Source organism: Taudactylus pleione, unplaced genomic scaffold (assembly GCF_031769625.1).
Source record: "Taudactylus pleione unplaced genomic scaffold, aTauple2 ptg000205l, whole genome shotgun sequence".
NCBI classification, from domain to species: domain Eukaryota; kingdom Metazoa; phylum Chordata; class Amphibia; order Anura; family Myobatrachidae; genus Taudactylus; species Taudactylus pleione.
Genome location: NW_028284607.1, coordinates 6,138,112 through 6,163,245, shown reverse-complemented (window position 1 = coordinate 6,163,245; position 25,134 = coordinate 6,138,112). Strand labels below are relative to the sequence as shown.

Sequence of the window (25,134 nt, the reverse complement as noted above, 5' to 3'; positions counted from 1 at the left end):
CGCATCACCAGCTTGTAGGTTGGTTAATTTCTGCCATATCCCTGATTGCCGGATGACGAAGGAGTCATGAGCACTTCCGGGTAATTTAGCATTCAGGGACAGGATCTGGAGGGAGGCATCACATACCACCATTACATTCAGGGAGTGATAGTGTTTCCTGTTTCTAAATATTGCCTCCAGCCGTGCTGGAGGCTGAAGTGGTATGTGAGTACCATCCACAACCCCTATGATGTGTGGGAAGCCAGCTATTTGGTAAAAATTGGCCTTGGCCACACTAAGGGCACCCATATCCAAAGGCATTTTAATAAAATGATGGAGGTGCTTGAAAAGTGCCTCCATCACTGCCCTCAGGATCCTGGAAAAGGAGGATTGGGAGATGCCCGCCACTATTCCCACCGTTGTTTGAAACGATCCTGAGGCACGGAAATGTAACACCGCCATAAATTGCGTCACTGGTGGTATTGCTGTTGGACTGTCAATTTGCCGCTCAAGATCACTTTCTATTAATGAGAGAGTGTCTATGATGATTTTGGGAGGTAGACGGTAGCGTCTTAAAACCTCATCATCGGGCATTCGAAATATCTGGGGCCTTGCATGCCTACGATGCCTACGCCTGGGACGAGTTTGAGGTTGGTCGTCTTCCGGGAGCAGGACCAGAACAATTCGCCCCAGATCTACCTGAAATTCAAAGTTTACAATGTAAGGCTTTTGACCCACCCCAAAAGTAACAAAAAACAACTTAGCTTTCTGATACCATCCATAGCTGCTTACATGCCGGGGTATTGTCATGATACGTATAAACTGTAAAAAAGCCAACAATGAGACTTCAAAAATTTAGAGGGTGTTTTTTTTTTATTCAAATTGTTGCAAGCCAACACAGAAAATAGTGGAAACACACATTTGGCCATCGATGAAAACGACATTGCACACCGTACGTCAAATAGGGTTCAAATGGACCCAAAAAATGGAAAAGGGAAAAGCAAAACTGGATTACATGATGAATAAGCCGCCAAAAATGCGTTAATTATTTCGCAAATGCAAGTCACTACACCAACAGTCAAAAATGCGGTAATTAATTCGCAAATGCAAGTCACTACACCAACAGTCAAAAATGCGGTAATTAATTCGCAAATGCAAGTCACTACACCAACAGTCAAAAATGCGGTAATTAATTCGCAAATGCAAGTCACTACACCAACAGTCAAAAATGCGTTAATTATTTCGCAAATGCAAGTCACTACACCAACAGTCAAAAATGCGGTAATTAATTCGCAAATGCAAGACAAAAAATGGACTTACCCAACTCGAATATATAAGATTTCCCAAAAAAACTTCTTTGGGTCCGAAAACCAAAAAAAACTAAAAAAGATGAAATGAGTGTTAAAAAAATTAACTAACCACAAAACAGAAGAAGACACCAATTGCCCACAAATTTGACTGCACAAAACTTACCAAATCAGGAAAGGATGTGGAAAAAAATGAAAAAAATGCGAACGGAAAAACAAAAGAAATGTAGCAAAAACAAACAAAAAACTAACTCTGCCAAATCCTCCAACCGCAAACAACCAAATCCAAACAACGTAACCGACAACACTCCAACAACCCCACCTCGACTCCACACACACCAAGCCATAAATAGTGTTTATTTTCCCGCACAAATTAAGGATGAATCATAGGGACGCACAATCAATGATGCGGCCGCAAACAAAGGACGCATGTATAAATACGTCACGAAATCACATTGAATTTCTGGTTGTTTTCATTCTGGAAGCAGAAACATGGCTTCAGACCAGGGAAACAATGGCCAAAAATCTGGCGGTAAGGCCTTCATGCATTTTGTCTCCATGATTATTTTCAAACAAATATATTGGTCAAGTTGTGAAGTGGCTAAATCGGAATATTTACCCAAATAGGTGAGGAGGATGACATGGATGAGACTGCTGGCCCCAGTCAACCTGCCAAAGCTGCCAAAAAAAAAAGGCAGCCACATTTCACAAGCAAGGAGATGGAGGTTTTGATCCAGAAGTGCGTTGACATCCTGCCCCAGGCAGCCAGGAATATGAGCCAAAGCCAGAAGTGGAGAATGTGGGAGGAGGTCGCCGTTGCTGTCAATAGGGTGGGTGATTATGTCCGTCTAGCCCGGGATGTCAAACGGCGGTAAGTAAACACTTTCCCATCCTATAAACAAACCCCATTGTAAAAAAAAGGATAATGGTTCCAAATTCATTCCACAGATGGGCAGACTTCAAATATCGTCTCAAACAAAAACTTGCCGACAGGGCTAGGCATGCAAGGGGGACAGGTGGGGGTCCCACCCCTGTGTCATTGGAGTTGACAGACTTAGAAGAGATGGCACAGGGGTGTGTGCAGGCTGTGGAGGTGTTTGGCGTGTCCAACATGGATACGGACATGCCAGACTTTGCGGCTCCTCATGTTGGCCAAGGTAAGTCTTGTGATGTCACCAACTCTGAAATGCTATTGTGCCAATATGTAGATTCTAATGTGAGTCTTTTCTCCAATTTCCTAACAGAGACAGAGGCGGATGAGTCTGCTCCAGAGGGGAGCCTTGGCCGCAGAATTTCTGCTGGCTCTGCAGGGGAGGAACCAGTACATCCGGCTGAGGACCCTGCAGAAGCCAGTCCAGGGCGTGCCCCCTCGCAGGCAGTGGGCCTCCTCACAGAACTCAATTTTAAATCGGATTGCCATACGGAGATTCTGCAGAGGATGGACGCCAGTCTGATACGGGTGGCTGAGGCCCTGGAGCAAAATGCTGCGGCCAACGTGACCATTGCTCAGGCCCTGGCGGAAAATACCAGGGCCAACATCCGCATCGCCGATGCCCTGGAGCAGCTCGTTCGCCAGCACATGGTGGAGCCGACCTCCCTTCCTGCCGGAACATCCGGATCCTCCACCTCTGGCACAACATCAGGCAATCCTCCAAATGTGCCTAGCCCTGTGCCTAGTCCAGAGGCCACAACATCTGCCTCTGGACAGGCCAGCCCGATGGCATCCCGGACCCGGTCTGGCGCCCACCCTCACCCAGCCAAACGGGCGAGAAAACGGTGACAGCAATGGCGACTTTTCCCACACTCCTTCTGTGCTTGGCTCATATTCCTTTCTGGTCAAAACTTCCCTCTCCTTTCTTGTGAAATGTTTTTAAATTTTGTATTTACGCTTATGTTAGCAGTTATGGTTTTTTTTTTTTTGGATCAAATATCTTGGCCACAAAAAAAGGCAACAAAATATTAGGCCAATTTGTTTGTGTTTAAACAATAAATTAAAAACAAAAAACTGACATTGTATTGTGACATTATTGTACAAATGGGTTACATTTAATCCTGGCCCTAAAGGCAAAAACTGACCCTCTTAAAAAAAAAAAAAGGCCTCTTTAAGGAACGTTTCAAAAATCACATAGCGATGCAAATTCCACAGTAAACCAAAAAAAAGGGGAGCTAATTAAAAGATGATGACATTATTGTTACAATAGGCCATAACCAACAAATTGTGGCCAAAATAAAACCCCAAAAATGTACGCTAATTGATTGTGTAATCATGACATTAGCAGCTCTGATTTCCACCTGCGTACGCTTTTGTGCTATCCCAATAAACTGCTTTCCAAACACATACCAAGCCGGATTTCAATCCAACACTAATTACTTTACTGACCAGCCGCGATTAATCGCTGCACCATCGTGGAGTCCCGGGACGGAGGAGAAGGCCATCGCCAATGTGGTCGAGTAATCCTGACCCTAAGCTGTGCGAGCATTTTGAAGGGAAAGCGGATGTTTCAGTGACGTATGAGACGGTCCGAACACATTTGACGTTCGCATCTGCTAATGTATGTACGCCCCAAAAACGCCTCGCCACGCCTGCGTTTTTTCATCTCCACCCCCGTCAACACCCAAAAACGCCCTGTTCTGTCAATCACATTTGACATGTCACTTCCTGTACGCTATTTTAGGAACGAGAGAAAAAAAGCTCGCAATCTGCCGTACGCACATGCGCAGTGTAACACCGACGCATGCGCGGTTAGTCAACATCGGAACGCAACGAGCGTACTGTTGTTAACGTGCGGCTCTGAATGAGGGCCTATATTTGCTTGCTAGTTCATGTATAGTACAGTGGAAGCATAATTACATTGTATATCATTAAGCATCTTTCATAAGACCCAAATGTAAATTCATTTATTTATTTTTTTGCTTCCTGCTATAATGACTTAGGTATAATTGATATTATTATCTGTTGATATGGGCTGAGGATTCTTAAGCAAACAGCCATTCTGGAGTCTATACTGACTTCCTACAGTTTCACTATGTCACAGGATGTTTATGAGATGCACAGTGACTCATGCCAGTACATGGGATATTCACACTCTCATTAGTACTCATTAATGCGTGATTAGTAGATGACTAACTTCATGCAGGCATGTATAAATGTGAATTTAGACTACAATTTATGTTTGTAGCACATAGTCCATGTAACATACTGCATGTTTAGTAATGTGCAGAGCAGCCAGGAGCTTGGTAGGGGTGTATATGACCAATTTGGAGCATGGCCACGTCCCCATTTAGGGAAATCAAATGCTGAGGAAGTGTGTTCCCATAGTATTGGGGGTGTTACCTGTCCAGCAAGCCTCCAGGGAGGATAGGAGAGCCGCCCACACCCTGTCTCGATGCCCTTGGTGATAAGTTGTCTGCTCAGATATCTGTTTAGTGAGTGATATGTGTAAATGATAGATCCTCTATAATCCAACTGAATTCATAATCTAAAATTCAATGTGGTTGTACAAATGCTTGTTCTACTGCGGTCTTTCCTTTTTAGAATCTTCATCTTGTTCCTAATTGGAGTGAGTATAGCCTGGGTCCCCATACTGCAGTCTGCACAAAGTGGACAGTTGTTTGATTACATGCAGTCCATCACTAGTTACTTGGGACCACCCATTGCATCGGTCTTCTTTCTGGCTATCTTTGTTAAGAGGGTGAATGAGCAGGTTAGTAAGTAAACTTTTCCTTGACATTTGAATACATTATAAACAAATAAAACCCTACACCACTGTAAGTCAGTATATTTTTGGGATTTGATACCGATAATAATTCTCAGTCAGTTAAGGAACTTTGACATCACTGTCCCTGCCCTTTTATATAATACAACTAGGGATGGCCATTGAAGGGGTATCCATCGATGGTTACCATCAATGGTTCCATCGGTGATTACCACTGATGTCACACAAACCATCTATGATAAACCATCGAAGGTTTGCACCCTTTGCTGAGGCATGCTGGGCCGCAGGCCAAACAAAACTGGTGCAGGGCTTAGTGGGCATCGGGGGGCAGGTCTAAGCTCTGTCCCATCAAGAAAAAATATTAACCATTGGCTCCCACTCATTTATTGATGGAGGAGAACCATTGGCTCTCTGCCATCGATGCCAGAATGACTCAGCCGCCATATTTTGCACTGAGTCGCCCACCTCCAGCAGGAACATCGGAAACATTGGTTGCACATTGCCCGAGTAAGCCTGTGCTGTCTCAGGCAAAGCAGCTCCAAGATTCCGGAGCATCTCCAGCTGCCATTAAAATTGCAGAAGCTCACTAGTGCACACCCAAAACTGGTACCGACACGCTGGCGTATTTCTAACCACCCCGTTACCTCCCCCAAACGCTGACTGCCTGTCACTAACTTTGCAAATAAATTATCTTTATGTCTGCCATCACTAATCCATCACTGCGTGTGCGCAGTGTGGCTGTAGCACGTGCACAGTGTGGCTGTAGCAAGTGCACAGTGTGGCTGTAATGTGTGCGCAGTGTGGCAGTAATGCGTGCGCAGTGTGGCTGTAACGCGTGCGCAATGTGGCTGTAACGCGTGCGTAATGTGCCGGTAACGCGTACGCAGTGTGGCTATAACGTGTGTGCAGTGTGGCAGTAATGTGTGCGCAGTATGGCAGTAACGTGTGTGCAGTGTGGCTGTAACAGTGTGACAGTAACGCGTGCGCAGTGTGGCTGTAAGGCGTGCGTGGTGTGGCAGTTAGGCGTGCGCTGTGAGGCAGTTAGGTGTGCGCAGTGGGGCTATAACGCGTGCGCAGTGTGGCAGTAACGTGTGTGCAGTGTGGCAGTTAGGTGTGCGCAGTGGGGCTGTAATGCTTGCGCAGTGTGGCTATAATGCGTGCGCAGGGGCGTATCTACCCATTGGCCAGGATGGCACTCGCCAGGGGCGCCGACCAAAGGGGGGGCACCGCCCGGCAGTGCCACCAGTAGCCAAGGGGTGGACAAGTCCCCCAGGCCCCACAAGTGTAGGGCAGACCGCAGTGAGAGCGGTCTGCCCTACACCGTTTACTAACACGCAGCCGCCAGCGGCGGTTGTGTGTTTGTAATAGCAGCCAGTCAATGAGAGTCAGTCAGACTCTCATTTGCTGCTGTGTCGTCCGCTGAGGGAGCTGGCTGGAGCTCACTAATGAGCTACGTGTGCTGGCTCCCCCCGCGTGCATCATGACGTCTCTCCCATCCAGGAGAAAAGCGGCCGGGACTCAGAGCGGACAGCAGCGGTCACGTCAGGAGCGGGAATCAGGTAAGTTGAATTTTTTTTTGTTCTTTGTGTGTGTGTGTAAGCCTGGCACTACAGGGGGGGCACTGAAATAGGGGGTGGCCGCTACTGGGGCACTTTATGGGGGGGTGCCCACTACTGGGGGGCACTGTATAGGAGTGGCCACTACTGGGGGCAATTTATGCAGGTGGCTACTACTGGGAGCACTGTATAGGGGTGGCCAATACTGGGGGCAATTTAGGGGGGGTGGCCACTACTGGGGGCACTGTATAGAGGGGCTACTACTGGGAGCAATGCAGTATAGGGGGGATTACTACTGGGGGCACTGCATGGGGGGGCCAGTCCATTACATTGCCAGGGGCGCTTGGATCACTAGATACACCCCTGTGCGTGCGCAGTGTGGCAGTAACGCCTGCGCAGTGTGGCAGTAACGCAAGCGCAGTGTGGCAGTAATGTGTGTGCAGTGTGGCAGTAACGTGTGCACAGTGTGGCTGTAACAGTGTGGCAGTAACGCATGCGCAGTGTTGCAGTAACGCGTGTGCAGTGTTGGCTGTATGGCATGCACAGTGTTGGCTGTATGGCGTGCGCAGTGTGGCAGTTAGGCATGCTCAGTGAGGCAGTAACGCATGCGCAGTGTGGCAGTAACGCATGCGCAGTTTGGCTGTAAGGCGTGCACAGTGTGGCAGTTAGGCGTGCGCAGTGAGGCAGATAGGTGTGCGCAGTGTGGCTGTAACACGTACGCAGTGTGGCTGTAACGTGTGCACAGTGTGGCTGTAACAGTGTGGCAGTAACGCATGCGCAGTGTTGCAGTAATGCGTGCGCAGTGTTGGCTGTATGGCGTGCGCAGTGTGGCAGTTAGGCATGCGCAGTGAGGCAGTAACGCATGCCAGTGTTGCAGTAACGCGTGCGCAGTGTTGGCTGTAAGGCGTGCACAGTGTGGCAGTTAGGCGTGCGCAGTGAGGCAGATAGGTGTGTGCAGTGTGGCTGTAACGTGTGCACAGTGTGGCTGTAACGTGTGCACAGTGTGGCTGTAACGTGTGCACAGTGTGGCTGTAACGTGTGCACAGTGCCGAAAAATCACTTCACTAGTTTATCTTGGAAGTCGACAAAAGTTGCGTTGGGCAAATTTTACATAATTGTGGTAAAAGCGCATTATGCAGATAGAAGTATCTCTGCGCTTATCCTAATAATAATGTGAGATGGCAGAAAATATCAGTCAGGACTCCAATACACATATTATATAATATAAATTCCACATATAAAAATATATTAGAACATCTAGTTAGAGTGAGGGAGGGTTAGGTTTAGGCACCCCTGGGGGGAGGTTAGGGTTGGGCACTAGGGGGGGAGGTTAGGGTTAAGGACTCCCAGGGGGATTTAGGGTTAGCCCCCCCAGGAGGGTTAGGATTAGGCATGGGGAAGGGGGGGTTAGTGTCAGGCACCCCCGGGACGAGGTTAGGGTTAGGCTCTCCCGGGAGGGTTAGGTTTAGGGAGCGGGGAGGGAGGGTTAGGTTTAGGCACCCCTGGGGGGAGGTTAGGGTTTGGCACTAGGGGGGAGGTTAGGGTTAGGCACCCTTAAGGGAGGGTTAGGATTAGGGGGGGGGAATGGGAGGATTAGGAAACTTACCCAGCGCCGTCGGGATCTTCATCTACCGGACTTCCAGTGTTGTATGTCATACCGATTCCGTTAATTCGATGCAGCGTCTTCAGACACAGCAGTGGATCAGATTAGCCAGCAGGAGGAGCCTTCTTACACAAGATGCCTCCTGCGGCATTAACATATTAAGTGCTCTATTCATCATCACTTAATTTCTACAAAAGCATGTAAAAATTTACATTTTCACCTGCAATTGTAGAAATTAAGTTTTCGGGCCATTCATCAAATGGTTAAAGCAGGATATATCACAGATATCATCTGCTTATCGGAACACTAGTATGGAGACAGAATTCATCAAGCCCCCGAAAATACAATATTTTTGGCGCTTGATTGTGGAAGCATTCGCCTTCAGATGGCGAGTGCTCTTGCTACTCACTCCTTCCCAGACATATTCCACCCACCAAGTTCTTCCTTTCAATTCCATTTATTTAAGGGGCGGCTGTGGTGGGACCCTGAGTAGCTCAGGTGCAAAGGGGGGGGAATGGAGTGGAGATGTTGCCCATAGCAACCAATCAGATTCTAGCTATTATCTTCTAGACGGTACTAATTAAATGTTAAGTAGAATCTGATTGGTTGCTATGGGCAACATCTCAATTTCTAAAAACTCTCAATTTATAACATATAACCCTTGGGGGGAGGGTTAGGACTAGACTATACAGCGCAGATGGACCTGTGATGTCACACCCACGTGACCCGGCCTGAAAGGGGGAGGGGTGGGGATGCTAACAGGGGACCAAAAGTGCCCCCTCGCGGGCTCGCTGCGCTTGCCATGCTTCGGGCATGGTGGCTCGCCACTAATATTTATTCCCCCTCTATGCCCTAGTGCAGTGTTGGCTAACCTTGACACTCCAGCTGTTGTGGAACTATATATCCCAGCATGCCCTGCCACAGTTTTAGCATGCCCTAATAGCAAAACTGTAGCAGTGCATGCTGGGTTATGTAGTTCCATAACAGCTGGAGTGTCAAGGTTAGCCAATACTGCCCTAGTGGATGGTAACGCAGGAGCGGTCCAGCCTCCTGCAGCGGTCACGTGGTGGATACGTCACAGAGGTCCTTTCTCCAACTAGGAAATAGCAGCAACCTTGGGGGGAGGGTTAGGCTATTCTCATGTTGACATTATGAATGCTGACATACCGTTAGGTTTAGCGTCAGGGTTAGGGTTACACTTACCTTAAGGAGCCATTATCAACATTATTACCATGTTGACATTTCATCAGTGTCGACATGTTGGATATCGATATGGTAAATGTCGACAAGATTAACATGACGGCATGTTAATTGACAACATTATGACAATGTTGACATTCTCATGTCGACATTACGAATGTCAACATAGTCACTGTCGGCGTAGTATACCGAACCTGAAGACAATTATGCAATGTAAAAAAAAAGGCCACCAGTTAATGTAATGAATTGCTCTAATATAGCAACGTAACGAAAGTTTTCAGCTGGAGAGGTCAACCTGTTATCAGCCAATCAGAAACTGCCCTGCCACAGTACTGCTGATAGTCATCATCATTGTGCATATTTGCACCAGACTCACAGCTCCTCTAGAGAATCATATCTGCATATACGTCCAGTGTAATTGAGTTGCAATTGCGTGAGCACACCATTGCTGTGCATAGCCAATATCTGCCTGTGCCTTCATTCCCAGGTCTTCTCATGGCATAAGGAGTCATAAGTTACAGATACACAAAGATCTTCACACAATGTATCCATACACTTTTTTTGAGTGACCCATGTTCAACTCTATAGGAGCCCCAAAATGTGTCAAAGTATAGGCTGTTTATATTTTACTAGTGCTATTGATTATTATATGTCCTTCATCTCTTCTGCCACAGGGAGCTTTCTGGGGATTAATTATTGGGCTGTTTATCGGCCTGTCGCGGATGATCGCAGAATTTGCTTATGGCACCGGAAGCTGTGTGCTGCCCAGCAACTGCCCAAAGATAATCTGCGGGGTGCACTATTTGTATTTCGCTATTATTCTGTTCTTTGCATGTTCCATTATCATCTTGGCAGTGTCCTTCATGACCAAACCAATCCCAGACAAACATGTAAGTAAGGAGAAAAGCATAGTAACTGATCAGTAGTCCATTACATACAGTATGTATTGATTGACGGTATACAAGTATACAGTGGTTAGTGTGCACAGCATGGTAAAGTGACTGGTTATAGCTCAGAATTTATTAGGAACACATATAGAACACAGCTCATGTTCTGCTTCTCATATAAGTTTCTCTGCATGCAGAAAGGCTTTAAATATATAAGTGATAAAATCATATACGACTGTCATTCTCTTTACAACATTTTATTGCTGTCGTCCTACACCTAGAAAATAATAAAAACGGGTACATACAATAAGTGTACAGTACTCTTGTCATAAACATATGAGCATATAAAAAAACTAGTAATTTGCACCTTGGGGAAACCATGTTGCACTGTACAGTAGGTGGGGCAGATACAAAATGTGCAGAGATCTAGAATTGGGAAGCTTCATTCCACATTTCAGTGTAAAAACAAATCTAAACAGTATATTTGTTCACTACAAGCAGAAGAAGCCGGGATTTCCCTTCATGCAAAAAATAAATGCATTTGCTCCACTTGCTTTACAACATGGGGCCTGATTCACTACCGATCGCAACTGCGATTACGCACGCAATCTACCAATTGTTGCATTCTGCGCATGCATATGAATCACAGTGCACGTGCGCGAACACCCCACTGCGATCGGGACTGCGCAGACCCATCGCAGAGAAATTGACAGGAAGTACCGTATGTGGGTGGTGATGAGAGGGTGGTTGGCGAAACGCAGGTGTGCCAGTAGGTTTGAACGCCATTGCATGGGCGTGCATAAAATAGCCACTACAATGCCGTACGCAGCATGGCCCTTCACTTCGTGCCCTGAGGTTAGCAATTTCTGAGTAAGGTCAGACCTTGTGCAAGTGTGTGTGAGGCTACGATGGTACTCGATGTTCCTGATGGTTTCGCAGACTTGCTAAGTATTACGGATATGAGTGTAAGGTAAAGTGGGCGTCCCTATGTTAGGCTGTGACAGCATTGCGATTACAATCATTATATTTTTGCAATAAGACTACGTGCGATTACGGAGCTGCGATCGCAATAGCGACCCTTACTGAATCAGGCCCATGGTTTGTTCCAGGAGCAAATTGCTCCTTGTTTGCTTCTTTTCTAAATTTGCTCCTATCCTTCAAGTGTACAAACTTTGCTATTAAAGCATATAATGGTGGCTTGTAATATCAGATCAACGGACTGCATTCAATCTGCAAGATGGCATATATAGTACTGGTCAATTAATGAACCACATAACTGAGTAATTTTTTTTTTAAAAAAAAGGTCATCAAAAATTGACATTTTCTTTATTTAATAAATTAAGTTAGGAACATATAATTTTTACATGTATTTAAATATTTTGGTAAAATAAAAAAATATATATATATGCCTAGGAGATGACCAGCACCCCCCACCCATTTCTTTATGATTTACTGTTTGTACAGTTGATTATGTGTCTATGCCAGAGGTTCCCACACTTTTTTGAATCACAGCGCATTGTCCTCACAGCACCCCTAAGCCAAAAGATTGTTATTGAGAAATTCAGAAAGAAATGTAGTAAAGCAGAAGTAATGTGAAGTAAATTGTGCTTATCTGTCATCCTTAGGCTCAGTTATGTGGTGGTGGACAGGTTTGCAGTTCTGTTTGTCCACATATTTACATTACATTGACAATAAAGAATTTGCTTTGGTACTGGACCACCAACCTTAGGCACCCCTGCAAGTGTCCCGAGGCACCACAGGGTGCCGCGGCGCACAGTTTGGGAACACAGGGTCTCATTCAGACCCGCTCGCGAGCGCTGAGCGCTCGCAAGCAGGTCGATGTTTCCCAAATGCGCATGCACACGACGAAGGCGTCTCCGTCGTGCGCATGCGCGAGACCCGGGTCGTTGTTAACCAAGACAGCGGGTCGTTGTTAACCAAGTGCGCATGCGCACGAGGGAGCCGGCTCCGTCGTGCGCATGCGCGAGACCCGAATAACGACGGCCAAGCCGTTGTTATGGGTCTCGCACCAAAGGGGGCGTGCTGTCGATGGTGATTGACAGCACGCCCCCTTTGGCGGGCAGGCCGGGGGCGTGGCTGCCCAGACGGAGGCGTTCCCATGGGAACGTCTACCGTCTGGGTCCGGTCCCACTGACATCACTAGTGATGTCAGTGGGAGTGCTTTTGGCTCTGATAGAGCCAAAATCACTCCAGGGCTTGCGGCAGACGAGACCCTACCGCAAGGGTCTCGTCACAAGCCCGATGGTCGCAATGGTCTTGACCATCGCGACCATCATCATGGACGCTCGCATAAGCTGTGGGTGGTAACCCACAGCTATGCGAGCATCCAAGAGGCCGCCTCACAAAAAAAAAAAACACGCCCTGATTCAGAGCGGGCGCTCGTTCAGAGCGTCCGGCTCTGAATCAGGCCCACTGTTTGGTCTATGCCAATAAAAGTGTTTTCAGACAAACAAAATGCCAAAGGAGGAGGAATACACAGCCACATGGGATACCACCGTGTCAGAGAAAGCCCATCTGACTGCCGTCAAATCCCATGCAACCATGCCAATTAAACAGTTAAGACAAGATCCATTAAGCTAGCTACACATGTGCAGATATGGTTGGAAACACTTGGGGCTCTATTTATTAACATTATTTTTACTAAAATAAAGTGAAAAAGGGTATTTTCACACCCTTTTCAGTATCACCCTTTTAGTATCACCTAAAGTTACTAAAGGGCAATTGGAGTGGAATTCGTAAAATTCTGCTCCAAGCACTAATTATCATTTATTTTTAGTAATCAGATCGCATTTCCCCTAATTGTAATGGGAAATGTGATCTGGCCAAAGTTACTAAAAATAAATTGTGAAAAAATACCCGGGGGAAGCCCTGTGATAATAACGCCACCTTGAGGTGGCGTTATCCAGGGTCTCCCCCAGTTACCGGACTCCTGCTCTGCTCTGCTCTGCTCTAACATGCAGAGCAGAGACCGAAGCCGGCCCCAGTGATCAGCTGTGTGGTCTAAACAGACCACATGCTGTTCCACTGTAAAACAAGAAAAGAAAAAATAAATTAGTAAAAAAAAATAACTGTCCAGGGACCGGTGATCGGGGCTCCCATGATGTCCTTTCTCCGGTTGTCACCTGACCGGGTCCCAGTGCAGGATGGGATGTCAGTTGACTGGAGCCACGGAGGGCATCACCGGAGCACTGATCACTGCAGGTAAGTGTAATTAAGGTAGGGGAGGTCGCGGGGGGGGGTCGAGGCTTAGCGGCAGGGGCGGGGCTTAGCAGCAGGGGCGGGGCATAGCAACGGTCGGTCGACGCATGCGGTGGCACTTGTCACAGTATTTTTTGTGAAAATACAGTGATAAGGCTGCGGAGGGGATTCGCAGGGACAGAGCTTTATTGCAAGCTCTGTCCCTGCAAGGGATTTTTAGTAAATCCCTGTGATATTGCCTGAATTCGCAATGCAAATTCAGGGCCTGATTCAGAGCCGGACGCAATTAGCGCTCGCTCGTCCAGAAAATAGGGGTGGCTATTCAAATGAACCATTCGCTCTTTGCGGTCTGTTCACGCCTCTATGTCTGAACGAGCGAAACAAACTTGCGGTCGTTTTTGGGAAAAATACGCCCCCTGGCCGCTCGCGTCCTACGCCATGTCCGCTATTTATTAGATTAATCGAGTACATCGACCAGCGTATGAACTGCTCGCTATTCTTGTGGTTGGTTTTTGTTACCACAAATTTGCGAGCAGTTCTGGCTATAAAATAACCCAGTGACGTGGTCAGTGATGCTGCTGTATTAATTATGCACATCCATAAAACGCCCGTTTTGACCTTTAAGCACGCCTGCGTTCTGATCTCCACTCCCCGTTTTCAAGCACCTTCCCCTCTTACCACCCACATACGCCTCCTCCTGTCACTCATATTAGCAGGCATTCGCTATTTAGCGAACAAACGATTTTCGGCCGCACTGACTGGTTCGTGCATGCGTATTACGATCCGTATGCATGCGCAGTTGGGCAAACATCGCTCGGAGCGAACGAGCGGCCGCTTACGAGCCGCTCTGAATCAGGCCCTCAGTCGGTAATATCACACTACAATCTGCATTCAAAATGCGGATTGTAGTAAATAGAGCACTATTTTACTATAAAGGCCTATAATATGTGGATTACCAACCCCTTAACTAATTGATCCGATTAAAATATATTAATTGCTTGGGATGATCTTTATAAGGCTGTTGGGAGTCGTCAGACAACCTAGAATCAGGAAAAGCTGTTTTCACTATTTAATGTGTTTGTTCTGCATGACTGGCAAATTACCATGTTGGCTGTGCACATTCAGCGATCAAGTTGAATAACCATATCTGACATTCAGAACTAGATAACAGGTATGCTATGGCATATTACAGTCACATGCCTCCCTACATTCCCAATACAAAACTCAAGAATTTTTGAAGCAAGACTCAAATCTGTCCAAGCCACATCTCCTTGTCAGCAGAGCCGGATCACTCTTTAGGCAAACTAGGCTTCCACATAGGTTCCAGAGAAGCCCATCCACTAGACTTCCGCCACCTGCATATTTTTTTTTTATTATTAAATGTAATATCGTGTATCGGGCTCCGTCAGCCCCCCTAAGTGGTTGTAATGCTCACCTGAGCTCAGATCCAGTACTCCTACCTAGCAAAGCAGTGCACAACTATCTGAAAATCGCCCACACCTGCCAGTTGCTGCCCACCAGACTGGTAGTATGATTATTTCAATACATTTCATGTTCTTTTATACATGACATTTAAGTGACAACATTGGCTGAAATATTTGATTGCAGCTTTACCGTTTGTGCTGGACCTTGAGGAACAGTAAAGAGGAGAGAGAAGACCTAGATGCAACTGACTGGGTTAATGAAGACTTTGAGACTGACAATGATGAAGAAGGTTAGTTATACAGGACTCTAGATGTTCACAGTAAATTGTAGATAGCTGTAACACCAATCTCTCCCAAAAGGACTTTGAAAAATTTGCTTTGTTCCCAAATATATAATTACAGTATCCTGAGGGGTCAATCCTATTAAGTGCGAAGGGTGCGAGTTGCCGTTACAACGACGTTAAAACGCCAGCAATGGACCGGCACCTTGCACCCTTCGCGGCCCGCTCCAAGCCCGAATTCACTTGGAATTTTGGAGCCTATGGGGCTGCGCGCAAAATTCAGCAAATCCGGGCTGCCGTAAAAGTGCAGCCATTGCCGCGATGACTCAAACCTTGCTTAAAGCGGAGAAGAATTAGTATTTTGTTTCTGAATAATGAGTGCCCGCAGAACCCTTTCATCCTTCAAACAGATGATTTTGAGATGTCCTCAGAGGTGCTGTAAATTGGAAGTAATCCAATGCTTACAATAGAAATAAAAACATTATAAAGTATAAATTTAACACATGAAATAATTACAGTCCTAATTTTAACATAAGTTTAACACTGAAAAATGGTGGTTGAAATTAATTTGGGGGATAGTGGGCAGGAATTTGAAGAGATGTTTTTACTTTTGCCATCATGCACATTCCTATTTTGTGCCACAATCCCAAAAACAGAGGCGCATAGGACAATAGCCACCGAAGGGCTGTTCAGATCACGGAAACAGAGTATCCACTCCTGGAACTGGACCATTGGCGTTGCTATGGGGGTGTGGGCTGCACCGAGTGGGTGACACCAAAATGATGGCTCCTCCTCAGTGACAGCACCCAGGTGCTGCAGTGTGACATTCTCCTGCAGCACTCAGCTCCTGTCAGGGCCGGACTGGGACTAAAAATAGGCCCTGGCATTTATATCACACAGGCCCACCTTACGTCAGCATCTGGCTCCTGACATAGACTCCTCCCCCTACTACTCCTGACTCCTCCCACTTAGCTTATGCCATTACAAATATAATTAATATTAGAACATACAAGTGTGCAATAATCTCTGTATTGAAATACACATACAGAGCTTAGACCTTACCCTACAGGGGATTCAAACATGTACCATAGTCAGAGATTTGGTTGGTTCTGTTAGGTAAAGCTGGCACTTCATTGGTGTAAGTCACAGTTTCTCAAACTCAGTCCTCAGGACCCCAAACAGTGCATGTTTTCCAGGTCTCGTCACAGAATCACAAGCCAAAGAATTAGCTCCACCTGTGGATCTTTAAAATTGTCAGTGAGTAATGAATACACCTGTGCACCTTCTGGGTGACCTGGAATACATCAACTGTGTTAGATCCTGAGGACCGAGTTTGAGAATCACTGGTGTAAGTCTCACACAAAGTAAAGGGAAGGCATTTTCCCAATTGACCAAGTCCTAGCTTAGCAATTGTAGAGGATTAGATGGTGATCACTGTAGGAAATGTTTAGAATAGAAATGCTGAACACAGCGGAGGAGACATCTGTGCACACCAAAGTAGACAAAGTAACTACACATTCTGGTGCCTTGTGCACATAAAGAGCAGTTGTGTCCCCATCCACAATTGAAGTAGGGAGAGACAGCGGCGTAGGGAGAGTGCGCACCGTAGGAACGCGTCAAAAAAATCTGGTGTGGTCTCATTGCGAAGGGGCCTGATCACACAATAGTACCGTCAATTCAAATTATGCCACACAGTAGTGCCCCTTTATCACACTACACCCATACTTGTCAGCTCTCCCTCATTGTCAGGGAGACTCCCTGAAGCAGTAGCAATCTCCCTGACTCCCTGAAGAGTCTAGAAATCTTCCTGATTGCACCTTATCCCCATTATGTATCTGTTATCCTGTATACTTAAGAAAAAAAAATCAGAGATATATACATTCAAATAGGATTATCACTGCCATTTCTCTTCATTGGTTATAAGGCACAATGATCCCTGGAGGATGTAGTCAGCATCCCGGTGTGAGGGATGCCGACGGTCTAAATAACGGCGCAGAAATACCAATAGCGTCGGGATCCCGGCACCAGTATCCAGACCGCCGGCAAGGTAAGTATCTCCGGTTAGGGGAGGGTTAGGGTGCGGAGTTAGGGTTAGGCACTAGGGGGAGGGTTAGGGTTAGGCACCGGGGAGGGAGGGTTAGGATTAGGGTGCGTGGAGGGGAAGGTTAGGTTTAGGCACTAGGGGGGGGTTAGGTTTAGGGAAGAAACGGGGGAGACTTAGGTTTGGGGAGGGTTAGGGTTAGACTAAAAGAAGGGAGGGTTAGGGGGAGAAGGGGGGAGGGTAAGATACCAACCATCAGGATGCCGCTGTTGGTATTTTGACAGGAGGCATCCGGACAGCTGGCATTACATACCGATTGCTTAAATAGTCTTGTATTGCAAAGATAATGCATATTTGTATACCTAGCCGGCACTCAGCCAGAAACAACCCCTACCCCGCCCAGCTTCTCCCATAGAAAGATGAGAACATATTGCACCCCTGCAGAGACCACCCTCGTGGCCAGCAAATCTATTTTCACTATAAAAATGGGTTCATTTATATAAATACGTGTGCAGGTATATCTGCCTGAAATGTACGTGCTCCATTTTTATAAATAATCTTCAGAGAGAAGAAAGCAATAAGAGAAATGATCTAATAATAGAGGGCTCCTGGGGGTGGGGGGGACAACAGTTAATTGAAATAATACCACAGGGCCAGATTCAGCAAGGAACGCACAGATGCAGACACACGCAATCAGCCAATGTTCACAGTCTGGGTCGCAGTGCACATGCGCGATCCGCTCACTGCATCTGCAAAAGCGAGCGCAGTGTGTACGCAGACCCGGGGAAAAGTGCTTGACAGGAAGTGCCATTTGTGGGTGGATACGGGTAGTGGTCGGCTGACGGTAAAGGGGATGGCATTATGTAGTGATGGGCGTCTGCATCTTTGTGCTGCGATTGCTGTGCATATGCATTCATTAGCATATTCTCGCAGCTGCCAGGTGCGTGCGTCTGCATCCGTGCGTTTCTTGCTGAATCAGGCCCACAATCAGGTATAATGAGCAAATATAAATGAACAAGTTCCAGTGTTGTTAAGACATAAGACCAGGGGGCCTATTCATCAACACTAAAATAAAATTTTTAAGGAAATTTTCCTTAAATAACGTTATTTTGGTATTCATGTAGCCACTTAGCACAGGAGATATCACAGATATCTCCTTGCTAAGTTCCCTTGCGTTAATTTCCACACTCCCCATACATTAGTATGGGGATGTGGAAATTGTGGTATTCATCAAATTCCAAAAATTATCAATTTTCGGAATTTGATGCAGTTACTATTCGCCACTGTGAGGTGGCGAATAGCAGGTGAAACTTACCTGTATCCGCGTGTGCAGGTCCCCCGACGAGTCCCTCCGGCGCTCTGCTCCGTCCTCAGGCCCCGGAGGCTGGTCGGACATGTGTGCTCCCCAGCAGAGCACAAGAAAGTTTAGACAAAAAAAAAAAGTTTTTTTTTTTTTATAATCTGTCATGTGGTCTGCTGGGAAACCACATGACAGACCAGCAGGACGGAGCCGGAGGCTGCTGCGCGGACAGGTAAGTCGGGGGGGGGAGGTGAGGGGAGGGGGGGTGGGGGGGGGTACACAAACTTAACGCATCTGTAGGCAGTGCTGCGCATGCGCTGGTTTTACAGATGTAACAGCGCATGCGCAGCACTGTTTCCAGACGCGATAAGGTAGTGTAGGCAGGGAAAAGTATCTATTTCGCGAAAAGCTGTCATCGCAAAAATTACAGCTTTTCGGAATAGATACTTATGGAGAGGTAGAATGATGAATTCCACCTATAATTAGCTAGAACTCCATGAGAGTTCTAAAGCTAATTATCTCCAGAGAAAAATGAATAGGCCCCCAGATCTGGCTAAAATTAAAAAATACCTGGTACATTACATGTACGGCGCTGGCGTCTGCAGATAGCATCTGTCTGGCATCTGTAGTAGGTGGCATCCATAAGGTGTCTCTGAAGAAGGCTTTGCTCACATTCCGCCCCCACTAGGCTTTTCATACCCGGCCGCGTCATGACGCAGCCGCATGTCACACTCTCCACCCTGTCCTCAGCACGGTGCCGCTGGGCAGCTCACAGGAGCTGTTAGAATGGCGTCCAGCCAGATTACCCCTGTGCCCCACCCCTGCCGCGCATTCTCTTACCTGGAATCCTAACGCGGTGGCCCCACATAACACAGGGCAGCCCTGCACGTTGCCAGCTCACACAAGCTGGCTGAATAGCGTACGGCCGCCCGCCCAGATTCCAAATGCCCCAATGTTTCTCACACACAGCCGCTGGACACGTGATCACATCATGACACAGCCGCGTCATGACATCATTATGGCTGCTGCACATAGTAAACATGGCGCCGCCAAGGAGCTGTAGTGTCGGGTAAGCCTGCGCTAGTCCGGATCAGCCCATTTGGCTATCAGCCCTTCTGGCATTTGCCAGAAGTGCCAGATGGCCTGTCCGGCCCTGGCTTCTGTCACATATTAGGAGCTGACAGTGCAGGCACTAGCCTCCGGGGGCAGCCCCCTGGTGACTAGTGCCTGCACTAGTGTCAGTGCAACTGTGACCAGTCACCTGACAGCCCAATGCAGGAGGGATTTCCCATTATGCCACGCCCTTCATGTTAGGCCACACCCTTTTTTGGGCGCACGTGGCTCTTCCGCAAGGGGGATATGGAGTGCGCACTGGGTGTCACCAGACCCGGTGACGCCTCTGAACTGGACTCAATACCTTCCGGATTTTAGCAGGTACATGCAGTAGCTACTGTAAGTATGCGGAGACTTCCACCTGCTGACTAGCAATCCTCTGATCACAAGGGTGAAAGTAGGCTTTCTGTCACCGGGACAAAGCTATCTCACTGTGCTCCATCTAAATATTGTTTAAAAGAAATCATGAAAAAAATAATAATACAAAAGAAAAACATTATGGGGACTATTCATCATAACTAAACTTTCTCTGGAGGTAATTAGGTTTAGAACTCGCATGGAGTTCTACCTAATTACCGGAGGAATTAATAATTTCTCCTCCCCATAACTATCTATTCCGAAAAGCTGTAATTTTTGCGATGACAGCTTTTCAGGAAATAGATAGTTATCCCTGTTTACACTACCTTATAGCAGCTGGAAGCAGTGCTGCGCATGCGCTGTTACATCTGTAAAACCAGCGCATGCGCAGCACTGCCTACACATGCGGTAAGTTTGTGTCGTCCCCCCGCTCACCTGCCCCCCTCCTTCCCCCCGCTCACCTCCCCCCCATCCAGCACTTACCTGCCCGCGTAGCAGCCTTCGGCTCCGTCTGCTATGCTGTCATGTGGTCTCCCAACACACAGTACTGTTTAGAAAATTTATTTTATTTTTTTCTAAACTTTATTGTGTTCTGCTGGGAGAACACCTGACAGCATAGCAGACGGAGCCAGAGGAGAGACCAGAGCGCCGGAGACGCCGGGGGACCTGTCCACGCTGACACAGGTAAGTGTTACCTACTATACGCCACCTCACAGTGGCGGACAGTAACTCCATCAAATTCTGAAAATACATAATTTTCGGAATTTGATGAATACCATAATTTCCATATCCCCATACTAATGTATGGGGAGTGTGGAAATTAACGCAGGGGGACTTAGCAAGGAGATATCAGTGATATCTCCTGTGTTAAGTCTCTTCATGAATACTAAAATAACGTTATTTAAGGAAAATGTCCTTAAAAACGTTATTTTAGTGTTGATAATTAGGCCCCTTAATCTGTGAACCGGCCGGACAACATTTAATAATAGTAACATTAATACATAAGGCGCACAGCTGTTTAGCAGTGGGAGGCTAGAAGGGATGTCCAATGGCCATAATCTTATTTCCACTCTAAAAAATGAATAAAGAAAAAGCCATCAGCGCTGCAAAGAACAAACTCTGTAAATGTACACACACACACACACACACACACACACACACACACACACACACACACACACACACACACACACACCCACCCACCCACACCCCAATAGGTATTTCACGCTGCTGTAATAGGCTGCCAACCATAGAAAAAACAAACAAAGAAGAAATTAACAGCGCTGTGAAACACCTGAAATTGTGGGGAGTGTAAAAATGTTTTTTTTGGAATGAAATAAAAATAATGATAAATGATGAATAGAAAAAATGAAAATAAAGTGATAAATAAAGTAAATTAAATAGAAAAAATAAAAATAATAATAAAAAATATGATGATTAATGAAAATTACAAATTTTTTACACTCCCCACAATTTCAGGTGTTTCACAGCGCTGTTAATTTCTTCTTTTTTGTTATTTCCACTGTGGCCTACACCCTTCTCTCACTGCAGCACATTTGCATAAAGATTAAGGACCTCATTCAGAGCTGCTCGCAAAATGCGAGCTCTCGCTCTGAATGAGGGTGGCCGCTTCTTCTTTAAAAGCCGGCCTCTAACAGAGCAGGAAGCTACCCGACTTCACTGCTGATGTCAGTAGGGCCGCCTACAAACGGCAGGCATTCCTTCAGGAACACCTCTGATTGTCCGGCCACTCCCCATCCCCGACCTACAAAATGGGGCGAGCTGTCAATCAACATCCAACCAGTACCAACCAATCAGCTCCTGACTGTCATTTTTCAAGTACATCTCCACCTATGTGCTGCAAATTATTGAAGAGAAACTGATGGAATCCATAATATTCACAATAATGTGAGCATTTTTATATTCCATGCAGAAAAGAAAAAGCTGAGTTGCTGGAAGAAGTCATACAACTGGTTCTGTGGTTTCGAAGAGCAGAAAGCCCCCAAACTAAGTGAGGAGGAGAAGGCAGCCATGGAGGCAAAGATGACTGACACCTCAGAAGCACCTCTCTGGAGGAATGTGGTCAATATTAATGCTATCATCCTGCTGGCTGTGGCTGTGTTCTGCCATGCCTACTTTGCATAGACCTCATGCTGTACTAACAGACTTTGTTCCATCTATCCACCTCAGTCCATATCAGATCGAGGATCAAAGGCCGGCAGAGGTTTATGATGTCACATTATTTTCTTTGTGTGAGAAGTGATTTGCAAAAAAAAATAAAAAATCTTGACCGTGGATAGCACGTATTGGCCGTGCAGCCCCGGCAAGCAGTACACATCTCACATGTATGTATGGAGCAGGTAATGGATCACCGCACACATTACTGACCTGCCAGATATGGCAGTGCAGAGTGAATTACCATTAGTGACTGGAATCCATTGCTGTAATGAAGCCCTAGCAAAGTCAGTGAGTATTGTGAGCATTGAAATATATGTACGGCAGCTGGGATTACCGGATACAATTATTTCCCCTATATTTTGCATAGAAAGCTTATTGTATTTTAATAAATTAAAATGATTATAAACATTGTTCTTGTTTTCTTTTTGAATACATTGCTACAGCTGCAGTTGTAGATCAATATGATCTCCCTAACCATTATGCCTGTCCTAATCCGTTAATAGGTGGACAGCACTGAAGCATAGGGCTATCTTTAATATCTCACTCTATGGGTGGATATGTATTGACTAAGGGCCTTAGCTTTGGGAACAGAGTAAAGGCCCCCATACACGGGGCGATTTGTATCCGATCTGATCTCGCATACGATTCCCTTGAAAATTCTTCCCTTGACATTCTGTACGATTTGTATTTAGAAAAGGTACAATTGTACAAACGACCATACAATCCGATGTATTAAGATGTGGCACATCGTACTGTTCAGTTGAAATCCTTCTGCAAAACCATCTGATCTACGATAACGATACACGACGCCGGGGATGCGCATCGTAATCGTGTATGAAAACACTACTTTTTACACAATTGGTCGTGACGATCAGTCGAAAACGGCCATATCATGTGAAAAATCGCCCCGTGTATGGGCACCTTAAGATAATTCAAGTAACTGTGCCTCTTGGTAAAACCATACTACCCTGCAGGTTGGGCAGATCTAATATGTGCAGAGGGATTAGAGTTGGGAGGGACGTGTCTAAACTGAAATTGTAGTCTAAAAATAAAGCTGTACAGCATGTGTGGGCTGTATGCAAAAGCAGCCAGTATTTACCCTGCATTAAAAAAATTTTTTTTATTTGCACTCCTTGCATTGCTACATGGTTTTTTCAGGTACACAGTTACTTGCTCTATCTTACTCTATTCCCAAATCTGAATCCCAAAGGCTACTCTGTTCTGACACCATCTTCAGTGGGCATTAGAGGGGGGGGTTGTTAAATCTATGGGGGCTGCTTTTGTGATAGGAAATAGAGGCATTTATCTCTGCTATCTGCTGCCGTCGCTCCTTAAATCCTGGGGATCCTTAATATTTGCACATACCCCCTGAAAATAGGTGTTTTTGGGGTTAACCCACAAATATTCTTTAATAAATATGTTTAGGTTTATTTGGTTTGGCTGGATGTTGCAAATATTTTATTTCTGTTGTATCCATAAAGAACGCATTATGAAATAGTTAAGTATATTTATTAAATTCTATTAACATAACAAAATATTTACTACGACAAATTAATAAAGAAAAAAAATAAGTATATTGTTAATTTTATTTTGCTGTTATATTGATGTAGCTGATGAGCATTTAGGAAGGAATTTGTACAACCCCTCGGGTGTAATATATATACTTTTAGAGTTAGATGTAACTCAGTGTGGGGGGAGTAAATTTTAAATGTGCAGACAGTATTAGGGTAGTGTGTCCTAGCCCAATTCCAAATCAAATCAAAATAATGTCAATATTGCCCAGCGTGTATGTGCTAAATGCAAAGCTGGCAGTAATTTCTGTGCTTGGAAAATAATTGCATTTGCACCCCTTACTTCACAGCATGGCTTGTCCAGAAGCAAATATGTACCCTTTAGCTAGCTAGATATGTTCCTAACCTTAATTGAGGTCCACTATCTCTAATAATGCAATAATTAATAAACTTACATCTCTATGAGAACTATTTATCAAGCCCTCTTTTACTTAAATCATACAGAAACGGCAATTTCCATAAAAATGGAATTAGTACTGCAGACTGTAGTGCCCATTATTCTCAATGGAGACTAGAGATGTGCAGGCTCAGTTTCCTGACACGCAGAGCTGTGTATGCAATCGCAGTGGCTAATTTATGCACGCCCATGTAACAGCGTTTAAAGGGACAGGCACGCCTGCGTTTTTTACCACCCCCAAATGCTGGCAGTTTGTCACTCACTTGCATTCGCAATGGTAACAATCGCTCGATCTGCAAGAAAATTGCATTAGCCTCCTTGTCTGAATCAGGCCCTAAGTCCCTCCCGTGGTGATTCAGGTGCTATTTCACACAGAACTGCCAATAGATCTGTGTGCTCACGGTGTGTGCTGCTTGCTGAATTGATGACTGCTGAGCTGACCTACAGTGCATCCGGAAAGTATTCACAGCGCTTCACTTTTTCCACATGTTGTTATGTTACAGCCTTATTCCAAAATGGAATAAATTAATTTTTGTCCTCAAAATTCTACACACAATACCCCATAATGACAACGTGTAAAAAGTTTTTTTGCGATTTTTGCAAATTTAATTTAAAAAAACTAAGAAATCACATGTACATAAGTATTTACAGCCTTTGCCATGAAGCTCAAAATTGAGCTCAGGTGCATCCTGTTTCCACTGATCATCCTTGAGATGTTCCTACAGCTTAATTGGAGTCCACCTGTGGTAAATTCAGTTGATCGGACATGACTTTGAAAGGTATACACCTGTCTATATTAGGGATGAGCTGGTTCGGATCCCTGAGAACCGAACCCACCCGAACTTCGGGGAGTCGGGGCGATCCGAGGCGCCCCTCGGATCTCTCCTCCTGCCCCGGATCCCTAATCGAGTGGCATCAAGTGGCCATTTTTAAAAATGCCTTTGCCTTCAATGGGCAAAGCGCTGGTTGGCTGACAGAGTTATCTGTCATCATTAGTGACCCAGT

General features: G+C 45.8%; 1 protein-coding gene across 3 annotated transcripts in view; it reads left to right on the top strand.

The window, feature by feature from the left end:
- The window catches only part of LOC148518005 (sodium/glucose cotransporter 1-like), a 153,928-nt gene extending 131,449 nt beyond the window's left edge, over positions 1–22,479 (top strand). The window contains exons 12-16 of one of the 3 annotated variants that reach the window (XM_088477971.1): positions 4,822–4,990; positions 10,036–10,251; positions 15,076–15,181; positions 18,957–18,970; positions 21,922–22,479. In XM_088477971.1, coding sequence (XP_088334097.1) covers positions 4,822–4,990; positions 10,036–10,251; positions 15,076–15,181; positions 18,957–18,970; positions 21,922–22,128 — 712 coding nt within the window. In that variant the 3' untranslated portion in view covers positions 22,129–22,479. Of the gene's footprint in view, positions 1–4,821; positions 4,991–10,035; positions 10,252–15,075; positions 15,182–16,643; positions 16,679–18,956; positions 18,971–21,916 lie in introns of all 3 variants that reach the window. The other 2 variants (XM_088477970.1, XM_088477969.1) reach the window with 2 other exon arrangements.
- The last annotated feature ends 2,655 nt before the right edge of the window (positions 22,480–25,134 follow it).